Source organism: Protopterus annectens, chromosome 11.part0 (genome assembly GCF_019279795.1).
Source record: "Protopterus annectens isolate FY-2018-M chromosome 11.part0, PAN1.0, whole genome shotgun sequence".
Classification (NCBI taxonomy): Eukaryota; Metazoa; Chordata; order Ceratodontiformes; family Protopteridae; genus Protopterus; species Protopterus annectens.
In genome coordinates, this window is record NC_056745.1 from 944,936,708 (window position 1) to 944,949,021 (window position 12,314).

The 12,314-nt window shown below is 38.9% G+C and overlaps 1 protein-coding gene across 1 annotated transcript in view; it reads left to right on the forward strand.

Annotated features, from left to right (window-relative positions):
- Positions 1–12,314, forward strand: part of CD36 (CD36 molecule) — a 524,084-nt gene that overhangs the window by 332,546 nt on the left and 179,224 nt on the right. Inside the window, exon 8 of the mRNA XM_044087262.1 lies at positions 3,175–3,241. Coding sequence (XP_043943197.1) covers positions 3,175–3,241 — 67 coding nt within the window. The remainder of the gene's footprint in view (positions 1–3,174; positions 3,242–12,314) is intronic.

The following is a 12,314-nucleotide window of genomic DNA, read 5'->3' on the forward strand; positions in this document are numbered from 1 at the left end:
TATTAAAAAATGTTTGTGCTCATTTGACAGAGAAATATTGGTTGATATTGTTATAATTCTAAGAGGACCAGTTTACATTATGGTGCTGTCTTAACCTGAAGTGGTATGGAGAAAGATAGTAGTTTAAGTTAGATAGAGATAAAAACAATCACATAGATAGTAGAAGGGGTGTGTATGGTAGCCAGATTCTTGAACCCTGATCACCATCCTCACCCCTCAGTTAAAAAACATATGTTCATGCTAATTGATATATTCAGTCAATAGTATGTCTGCTTTATTATTGGCATAGGTAAGTGCACTCTTTTTGGTGTTGATGGTTCCTAGGATTATAGTTTTGGCTGAGATGGCTTTGTTTTGCAGTTATTTGGGGGTAAGGTGTTGTGGGAATATTCAATGTAACTATTTACTGCTGGATATGTGGTGATTTTGAGTTCTGTTAGTGGTGGCTTTAGGTTCAGTGCCATAGTTAGTTCAAGGACAGCATATGGGTTAGTAAGTAGAGGACAATGCAGATATTGGTGATGCTGGTATTAATGTCTGGTTCTTGTTTCAGAATGGTGTATGCTACTTCATAAAACGGTCATTGGGCCAGCATTGTAGCCCAGGCAAAGGCATTTTTTTCAGGAGGGATATTCTGATCCAGGATCGATCCAGGATGCGATGAGAGTCAATAACCTGAATTAGACCAGGGTCAGAGAACTCAAAGGAAGTGGAAAGCAGATGGTATGTCAGGCAGGCAGAAGACATCCAGGAAAAAGGGCAGTCAAGCCATAGCACAGGTTTTAGCTAAGAAGTTGGGACCTAGTTCGGTTGGTAATGAAAAGATAGTTTTACTTAGTTTGCAGATTAACATGATGGTTTCAGCTAGGCATGTGCCAGGTATGCTGAATGTTTTAGCTGATAGGTTATCTCATTTTTGAGTTGATCAGGTTTCATCAGTTGACTCCAAATGTGGCCTTGCACCCAGTTGCAGTGTTGGACAAAATGTGGGAAACTGGTAAGATTTAGCTAGATGGCTTATAGTACAGTCTTGGGCCAGGTCTGTGAGACGGGCTTATAGTTCAGAAGCCATAGTGTAGGTGTTGGCTAGGAAGTTGGATAGGTTGAGATTGGTTCAGTTGTTAATGAAAAGATAGTTTTACTTAGTTTACAGATTAACATGACTGTTTTGGCTAGGCATGTGCCAGGTATGTTGAACATTTTAGCTGTCGAGCTATGTCATTTTCAGTCCAACAGGTTGCAGTGTCAGAGGAAATGTGGAAAACTCTCAAGATTTAACTAGATGGTTTATAGTGCAGTCTTGATGCAGGTCCATGAGAAGGACTTATAGTTCCTCTGTCTCTGCTTTTATGGCATTTAGGCAACAGTTACAGGTTGGTCAGTAGACATGGTCAGAAAAGTTGGTTTGTCAGTACGTGGTGTATAGGTGAGCTTTGGGTGAGGCAGTGCATATAATTAAAATGCATTTGGAAGCTCTTAATGTTATGGCTAGAATTGTGGGTTTGTTTGATGCTACCAAAGTTGGTCGGTTTTTCACATGTTGAAAGGTTGGGAATGGCTAAGGGCTGCTGTTTTTCAGTTATTTACAGTCTCTTAAAACTTGCTACTAAATCAGTCTAATGTCTTTATAGGAGTCTCTCATTAAGCAAGTTATTGTTACGGATTCTGTTGGTTGACTTTTGTGTGATTGGAGTCAAGCTGACGGAATGTGGTCAATCCTTTCTGTGTTTATGTACCTTGGATCTTTTTTATTAGTGAGATAATTTGTAGATGGGGATAACTTATGATTTAGACCAGATGGGATCCATTTCAGTGATGTGGGTCTTGATTTACTTAATGTAAACTTAGCCATTTTTTCAGGGTATGCTACAAGGTTGTTGAATAGTTGTGTTTTTTTGGTAGAAAGGGAGAACAGCTTGTTAGGACAGGCTGGTGGTTGATTTTAGAGGCGTCCAGGTAGCAGATTCTTCTACTCCCACTTGCTTTGTGGAATGGTTTAGGCATACAGTTGAGGGGCAGTGGTATGCTAATCAGGTTGTCATGGTTTAAGACAGTGAGAGGTTCAACCCTATCGTTTAATCTGTTGGTGAACTATTTTATAATATCTATTTAGTGAAATGTATATAATATTGTGGTGAAAATTGATGTGGTTTTCTCTCTACTGAATGTTAAATAAACTGTTTGAATCAGTTTCACTGGTGTCTTATTGTGCTGGGCATGGATATATGTACAAACTAGTGTTTTAATGTAACTCTATGTCTGCTAAAACACTACATCATTTCACTTTTGTGTTGAGCTCATTTGTTTCCTTCTGCTGTGTTCCTAAGCACAGAGGTGATAGTCTACCAGAGAGGCCATCTTTACGGCAGTCAATGAGGTAGTATGTGCCCTCAACAGCACCCCACAATGTCAGCATTTCTTGCAATGCCCTGATTCAACCTTCTCATTGCCAATGCTATCATCTGCATCACTGTGAGGCATATTACATGCTCATCATGCATGCATGTGGTTCCATCTATACATTAAAGAGAGGTACAATAACTGTCTTTGTATCACCAAGCCCACATCATTGTCGGTGGTCATTTTAGTCTTCTACAAGCCTCTACTTGCACAGCAGCAGTCAGCTGATCAGAAGCTACCTTCCCCACATATAGGATGAGTAGGCCAACAAAAACTTTACTCACTGTCAGCCTTACTAACTCATGCCAATATTCAACGTGTGTTGTGTGGGGCATAGCTAGGGCTTCATGCTTCTTAGCTGCATAGCTGAGCCAGTAGAAAATTTTAACACTGAGGATCTGCCATTGGTTTTCAGGAAACAGCATACATCAGGGTTGCCTTCTGCACTCTTGTCTCATTTAAATTGACACAGGTCTCCTGGCTGGGATCATATTTTAAAGGACGTATGCTAGCTGGAAGTATATTGATATCAAGGATCAATAGTAATCTTGGCAAAAGACTGCTTATTAAAGTAATTCTGCATGTACAATAATCTAATTGAATTTATATTACAAACTCAGATGTTAGCTATCATAAATATATCACTGTATTTACATTTTTCTAGGTGCAGATTAAATGCTAGCCTTTAAATGCTATAGCTACAGCATTTTTTACTAAATGAGACTGAGTAGATATGAACCACATTTATTTCATTCATTTTTGTGTTTGCAACAGATGGTGCATCTTTTCCTCCACTTCGTGGAAAGGAAAAGATATATTTCTTTTCTTCTGACATTTGCAGGTAAGAATATATCAATTTAGACATTACAGTTCAAGATACAGTATTTCTGATATGTGCACACAAGCATGCATGTGAGCACACACATGTACACATGCGCGCGTGCGCGAGCGCACACACACACACACACACACACACACACACACACACACACACACACACACACACACACACACACACACACACACACACACACACACTCATAGGATCATAGGAAGTTACTAGGCTATTGGCTCTAAGGCCTCTACAAGCCTAACCATGTTATACCCTTGTTCCATTATGGACTAAGATATATAGTCTATGCTTTGTGTGCAAATCTAAGATCAGCATCAGCTGCCCCTGTCTAAGAGGGACATAGATGAAAGCCCCCCATGTAAATTTGCAGATTCACATCCAGTTGCCCAGGTTATGCTTAAATAGGGTCATTGAGGAGCTCTGTTTTACATGAATTGGGAGTTTGTTCAAGAGGAGTGGTATCCTCTGGGACACATATATGTCTCTCCAGCAGATCCCTAGAATGAATGAATCTTGTCCCATTGGAGTTGCGGATGTGTAGCATCTTCATCAAGGCAGGGCCTCGATTGCTCTATAGGCCAGCCAGAAGTTGCCTCTAAGCAGTCTATACAATACTGAGTGAAGTGATAGAACCTTCATTCTGTCCGTGTCACATGTTGTTGGCCCTGAATTTTCTTGGTGAGAAACCTCTGAGGTCTCTCCAGTTGCTGCAGATGTCTGGTAAGGTACATACAGAAGGAAGTATTGTATTCTATTATTGATCTGATGAGATCCGAGTTCAGGGGAGTTTTATCCTCCTTAGCTTTGGATGCTATACCCTGGCTTATGAGGTATGCAACATGAAAGGCCTTCCTTACTACTGTGGACACCTGATGATCAAAGTTAAGGCTGCTATCAACTTGGGGATCCTAAATCCCTCACCACTGGGTTTGAACATGGGGGATACTATTAATGTTGTACTAACAGGGGTTTCTCCTTTGCTGAAAGGGGAGATGATGCATTTTTGTATTTAGTTTAAATCTGTGGCTTTGACACCAACTATTTGTCTGTATAAGCCCATTTTGTAGTATGTTGACATCTTTGAGGATTCAATGACTGCATTCAGTTTGCAGTCATCGGCAAACTTGGTAAGCCATAGGCCATCTATTTTCACCTGGACTTCTGAAAAATAGATACCAAACAGTAGGGGGCCAAGCACAGATACTTGTGGAACACCATTAGTAACAGGTCTGCTAGTAGAGGTGGCATCCCCAGTTTTGACTATATGTGTTCTGTTTGTGAGCCAGTTGGCAACCCAACTACTGACATAGGGGTTAATCCCCAGCTGGGTGAGTTTCTCAATGATGCCTGAATGTCAGATTGTGTCCAAGGCCTTGGCTAGGTTAGGATAGGCACTGTGAACTGTTTTGCCTTCACCCTGGGCCTTGGTGACATTCTTGAAGAAGTCCACTTGGTTTGGCAGGCAAGATCTGCCCTTAATGAAGCCAAACTGGGTTAGGTCAGGAGTCTGAAGGTTACCTATATCCTTATTGATAAGGTCCATGATGATTTTTTCCATGGCTTTGCGGATAAGGCTGTTAGGCTTCTGGGTCTATAGTTCCTGTGGTTGATTAAGGGACCCCCTTTGTGTAAGGGGGTTATGTTTTTTTTTTTTGTTTTTTACTTAAATGGGACAAAGCCAGTGCTTAGACTGAGACTGAATAGTGTGCTCAGTGGTTCCTAACTACTGTTTTAGACCATTTAATAAGCAGCCTGGGATGTTGTTTGGTCCCATTGAGGCTGTGTTTTTGATCTTAGACAGTGCAGCTATGACCTACTCTCTGGAGATACTAGGTGAAGGACTGGTGACAGGTATGTTATGGGGTATAACTGGTGGGGACAGGGGGGTGAAGTTTCCACCAAACCTGTTTGCTAGCAGGTTGACGATATCCTCAAGTTCAGTAGGAGTGGTACTCTTCACTACTAGTTTGGCACAAAGCTGGGCCTTCTCTTTTAGATTTTGGATGTAGCTAAAAAATGTTTTGTGATTTTCCTTGGCTATGGATTCTAATTTAATTTCATAATTAGCTTTACAAGATGTATAATCTGCTTGTCTATGCTTTGGAGGGAGTTCTTCCTCTGCTGGGACTGTTCCCCTCTTGTTTTTTGACAGCAGTTTCTTTCTGTTATTGTATAACCTATTTATGCTGGATGTCTACCAGGGTGGTTTATTTTTTCATGAAGATCTTGATTTGATCTGTTCCGGTACTGCTAGGTCTATACATTTATATAGGTGTTTATACAGGATATTTGTGTACACCCCAGTATAGGGGTCATTGCTGTCAGTGTCAGTAGGGGGTGCGAAACTACTGATGCCATCACTCAGTAGGCTACAGTTTGCTTTAGAGAAATTTGTTAACATTTTTGCTCCTGGGGTTAGAGTGGGTACGATTGTTACTTCAAACAAGGCTGACTTATGATAGGACTTTACCAGTCATGGTCATACACAACTCCAAAGTGAAACACACAGATGTCCCCCTCACTAGGCTGGACAAGGAGAAGGTGATGGTCAACTGCTTGTCTGGTGCCAGGATCCACCAAATCATGCACTCACTCACATGCTCTCAAACACTTACGTGCGCACACACACACACACACACACACACACACACACACACACACACACACACACACACACACACACACACACATGCATATCAAGGATATATGCCCATATGTGTGCATGTTTGATATATGTTATTTGTACTTGAAGCTGTAACGTTCCTGTTGTTTAATATCTGAATTAATCTTTTAGAAAGCTGTTATGTCTTGCATAAAGAGTACCACTTATAGTATAAAATGTCAGAGAGGATTATGTTTCAGTTTAGATGAAAAGCATCTCAGGCATTAGTTAAAATTTTATACCATATTATTGCCTACACTTGAAATAATATTTTTCTCACTAGTAATCTCTTCATTAAAGACTGTTTCAGCATAGAAATTATGCAGCACTGAGGTATACTGACATGACTTCAGTATGGTACCTTAAGAATTATTAGGCTTTAAAATGGAATGCCTGTTTAATTTGCTCACCGGGTGCTATGATGAGTGATTAAATCCTAAAGATCCTAAGGAAGAGTCATCTAAAACATACAGAATATAGTATAATCTGCAAGTATGAAACCTGTTTAGTCTATCATTCATTTGTTGTTGTTCTGGCTTATAGATCTCTTGTCGACAAATGGTTAAATTCACTCAATTCATACAGAGCATCAGACACACTATTCATGAGCAATGAGAATTTCATATCTTTGGAAAACTGACATGATAAGTCCATGTGACACGGATTTAATAATGAACGTAATTTAATGGATTAATTAGTTTGATAATAAGTCCCAACAGAATAATTAAAGATAATGTATATAGAGTTAAAATATCCACAAATGATTCAAAAGAAAGAATGCATGCATAAAGCTAATCAAAAGGAACATAATTACCATCAGAAAGTAGTAACAGTATGTATGAAAGGGTCTATATCACATCAGCGAATGCTAAAAATAGTGAATGCTGATATATCGAACTTCAAAGTCCGAAAGCTGAAAATAACGTAGGAACAGATCAGCAAATTCTTTTCTAGGGAAAAAAATTTGCTGGGCCATTCACTGGGCTTTGCTGTTTTCTTCACTGTGGTGCGATCTCAGAGTTAATATATTTAAGTTGGGGGGGTGTGGGGGACACAGCCCCCCATGTGGGTGGGGGTGGGGGTCAAAGCCCCCCACTTAAATTTGACTGTATACTTTTTTTGGATCAGTGAATTTTTTCCCTAGGAAAAAAATCGTTGATCTGTTCCTTCACATTTTTCAACTTTCAGACTTTGAAGTTCGATATATCAGAGTTTGCTAGTTTTAGCATCGGCTGATGTGATCTAGACCCATATGAAAGAAAAGGTGAAGCACTTCTGTTGGATTTATTTTATTCCTTTCTGTTCTGACAAAGATGGTAAGACAATTGATTAGTTTGTGAAAAGTGTATGCTTCTGCAACTTTACCTTTTACAATTTTGAATTGTCAGGCCCATATATTAAACTTCATTCTAATTGTGAAAGTATAAGGAATGTTTTATCTGTAGTTTCCTTCTGTGAGAAAAACATCTGCTTTGTGTGATTTAGTTTCTTCTATTTCCCAGGTCACTGCTCATTGTTTAAAGTGTGTTTATGACTGTGTACATTCAGTGCTGTTGCCACTGGTATTGTGATGAGGAGGTCTGCCTGGCTGCATTCTCAGAGTCTTCCAGATATACAAATTGAAAACTGAAATTCTCATTTCGACCCTCTACTGCAGAGATTATCAAAAATGTGATGAGAGGTAAGCTGATACATGGAATCTGTCAGACATTTCAGCTCACCTTCCCAAATTTTCCAAGGAATTTTCTGCACCCTCATCCAGTTTTTGCAAGAAACACAATAAGCAGTCTAAACAAAATGCTGATAAGCAGACATTTAAAAAGCAATGTCAAGGAGATTCCAAAAAAACAAATCATGAACCTGCCGGAGTAAAGGAAAGTCAAATAAGACAGAATGACTATAAAAGTGACCTTGTTTCCCCTCCCACCATGATCGTCATTTGGCCTTTCCAGAAAGTTTGAATCTCCATTTCTGTCTTTGGTGACAGATTGTTGCACATAAATGGCTTCTGAGACTGATTCAGCAGGGTTACAGATGGAAATGTGAAGTAATTCTTCTCTTCCAGGGAATTATTCCACATACATAAAGAGAAGTCTCTTGGTGCAGGTATCAAGTATCCCTAAACAGAGGTCTCTTCTTCTCCCTTCCTGCTCCAAAGCAGACAGTCACCAAAAATGTCTCAGACATTACATAGAGAGCTGTCTAAGGGGGGATAGAAATTCAAGGTATCTAGGATAGCAAAGACAGACACAAGTATATAAATGTGGAAGAGATTCTTGCTTATATCAAAACTCTCAGCTCTCTGAAAAAAAACTCTAGTTCCCAGGACAGCTTCAAGTTGTTACAGACAATATCACAGTAATGTGGTACATAAACAAGCAAGGGGGAACCACATCTTACCCCGATGCAGACTAACCATGTTAGCATGGTATATAGCTATACGGTACAATCTCACTCTACAGGAATTTTACTTTTATTCAGAGCAAAATTGTGCATAGACAAGCTGAGCAGGTCAAAGGCAGAGCATTATGAATGGAAACCAGATCAGAAAATCTTGCAATATTTGATCGATTTGTAAGGAGTTCTTCAAGTAGACCTTTCTGTCTCCTCTCTGAACAATTAGCTGGCAAACGTTTGCTCCAGGAATCCATGCAAGGTCTGGAAAATATACATCTTTTCTTTTTCTTGGACAAGAATGCTCCTGTATGCTTTTGTATTCTTTCAAGTGATATCCTGGGTACTTCTGAAGATTCATAAAGAATCGCCCTTGATCATTCTGGCGACTGTCTTCTGGCCTATTCAACAGTTCTTTTGGAATTGGCCAGGAGCAGTTACAGCAAACTTCCTCACAAGCTTGATTTACTCATATAAGAACAGGGATGTTTGATATATCCTTACCACAAACAGCTTCAGCTGATGGCCTGGATGATAGGGTCTTAACACCTTTTAGGCATCTGTTTACTGAGGATGCGCAGCAGGTACTTATGGAGGCAAGAAAACCTGCTACTAGAAAATCTATATAAGCAAATGAAAAAAATAAATTCTAGTTCGTACCAACAAAATAACTATAACCATTCTTGGCTAGTTGCCCTCTGGGTTTACAATATTTGAGTGTTACCTTTTTCTATCTAGCCTATCTTACTCCTCTACCAAGGTTCATTTGTTATCCACTTCAGCATGTCTACCTATGGCTCCCCTCTTTCAAGACATTCTCATATCAAAATGTTTTTGAAAGGGGCATTGCATAAGAGACCTCCAAGAAAACTGGTGGCGTCTCCTTGGGATCTTAATTTTGTTCATAAGTTCATAGGAGATCTCTAGGCTAATGGCTTAAGAGCCCTTTTAAGCTTAGTCATTATTACTAGAATTTTACTTGATTTTGAACCCTAAGGACTAGAGGATGGTTTAAGTTTGTGACCATGCCTTTGAGTATTTTACAGACTGCCACTGTCCATAAGGGACATGGGCAGCACCCCTAGATTAAATTTACAGTTACCCATCCATTGATACAAACTGTGTTTGAAGAGTGTCAGGGAAGGGTTCTGCTTTACATGAATAGGAAGTCTGCTCCAGACAAGGAGTAATCTCTGAGACACCCATCTGTCTCTAAAGCATGTTTTACTCATGTCACAGACGAGGTTTAGATCCCTAGATCAGGTGACCCTTGAACAGTTTGTCTAGTGAATGTGCAGTGGTTCCATCAGGGCTGGATTTGTGAGTGCCTTGTAGGTTAATGACCACAAAGAATAAAAGTTGACCATACAAACAAAATCAACAGCAAAGTAAATATATGGCAACTTACAAAAAACTGGACTTACAAAACCAGAGATAAGAATAAAGTGACCTTTAATCCAAACAATGTGATATCACAAAGATTTCAGGAAAAATCCATTCATCAGTGTGTAATAAAAAACAACTGATAACCAGTAACTTTATATGAAACACACAACACAGCAAACCAAAGAAACACATGGCACAACAAACCAATCAAAAAACAAAATTAGGTAAAATCATCTCACTTCCAGTCCTGATTAAAAATATATCGTCCACAAAATGCTTGTAAAAGACAACATTTCAGCATATCCATTCATAGTGTGGAAGATATTAAGATTCTTCAATTAATTCATGCTAAATTTGCCAAGGTGTTCACAAATTATAAATTAATTAATTTATAGATAAACTAAGAAGTGATGTTTTAAGTTAATTTATTTATTCTATATAAACTACTTTTTATGACTGATGCATGGAATTCTAAGTTCATTTTATTAATTATTTGTGTTTTTGACAATAAATGTTAATAAATAATAAATTGTGCTTTTTGACTAGTTTGCTGTGTCTTTTGTTTCATATAAAGTTACTGGTTATCGGTTGTTTTTTATTACACACTGATGAAGGGATTTTTCCTGAAAGTTTTGTGATTTTACATTGTTTGGATTAAAAGTCTGGCTTTTTTGTAAGTAGCCTTGTAGGTTCTTAATTGTCAGTAGAAGACAGAGTAAAGGGATACGGCTTTTAGTCTATCCAGATAGGACATGGTGTTTATGCCCTATATTTTTTGTAAGGAACCTCTGAGGCCATTCCAGCTGTTGAAAGTGCCTGGTCAAGTACATGCCAAAATAGGCATTGTACTTTATTATTGGTCTGATGACTGTGTTAGAGAAACTAACACTCACTCCATTTGAACTGGCATATCTGGCTGACTTAAGGTTCTTAGCATGGAAAACCACTTTACTAATTGCTCTGACCTCTATAAGAAGAGTATCTCAGTTGCAGTCTATTAGGGTGGGTCAACCTTATCTCATTTTTCATAAAGACAGGGTTTCTTTAAGAACTAATCCTCCTTTTATGCCTAAAGTTGTATGTGAGTTTACTTTAAATCAAATTATCCATCACCCTATATTTTCCCATGAACCTAAAATTGAGGAAGAAAAGATACTTCATAACTTGGATGTCCACATACAACTGAAATACAATTTTGATAGAACAAACTCTTTTAGAACTTCTGACCACTTGTTCATTTTTTATAAAGGTGAGAAAAAAGGATGACCTGTGTCAAATAAAAGACCATTTGCAAGTGGTTATCTCAGACTCTTATCTTTTGTTATTCCCATCACAACAATACTAACCCAGGCAAGGCCGAGACACATTGAACTAGAGCTTTGACTTCATCTGTGGCTTTCTGGAAATGACTATACTCTATAAGTATTTTGTAAGCACCAACATGGTCCTCTGTACATACTTTAATAAAGAACTATAAGCTGGATTCCTTTTCTATGTCTAGGTCAGGCTTTACTCGGACCATTCTCCCGGACACTTCCCCTTCCACTGACCAGTTGTTCTAAGCTAAAGTACTTTACCCATACAGCTTAGGCTACTGCAGCAGTGGTCAATATGAAAAACACAGTACAGTTGTGTGTTAAGAGGTTCCTTATTACCTTCCACCTTCAGTAAATCCATTGAGGCACAAAGCAGTTTTAGACACGATATTTGTTTCTCAGAATAAATTGGCAGCAAATCTTAACTGCACTAGCTAAAATGGCAAAACTACTATTCTGAAAAATTCCTTCCAGTCCTAACTTATATGCTTATTTGACAGCATAAATAAATATGAAATTATCATTCAGAGACTTTATTCATGCAGTTTCACAAACAAGGCTGTATTCACTATAAAACTTTTCTGAAAAACACACAGTCAAACTAAAGAGATGGAAGCACTTCATAAGCTCGAAATCCTGAAATATCGAACTTTAGAATCTTGAGCCTATAAAGTTGAACAGACGGAAATTGCGAACCTGGAAATGTCGAAGCCGATAATGCTGAACCCACGGTATGGATAGCGCATTAGGTGAGTGCTGTTTATTTTAGGGTTTTGGGGAGGGATTGTGTGTTTCTGAGTGTGTTGGGATGTTTTATGTGTGGGTTAGGGTAGGTAGGTCAGAGTGTGAGTGTGTTAGTGTTGGGAGTGGTGGTGTTTGTATGTCTGTGATGTGTGTTTGTGTGGGGGTGTGTGTGTGGAATGTTTAGTGCTGGGTTGTCTCTGTTATGGAGTGTAGTGCGACCTTCAGTTAGTATATATTAGTAGGGTGTGTGTGTGGGGTGCAACCATACATCCCAACCCGGAAACATCAAAAATCTGGACAAGGCACATGAAAAATAGGTACAAATCTGTACGCTGACTAACATCTAATTTGCATACATAATTACGTAACCCCACCTATTCCAATGGAATTGTGGGATACCAACTTTCAAATTCAAACTGAAGAACAGACAACCAAAATATGACACCAGAGTCCCCCTGCAGCCATTCCAATGTCCCATTACCTGGCTATTTCGCCCAATTTACCATAAACACTAATGTGTGCATACTGCGTTACTTCTACAATGATTTGGATTTTTTTT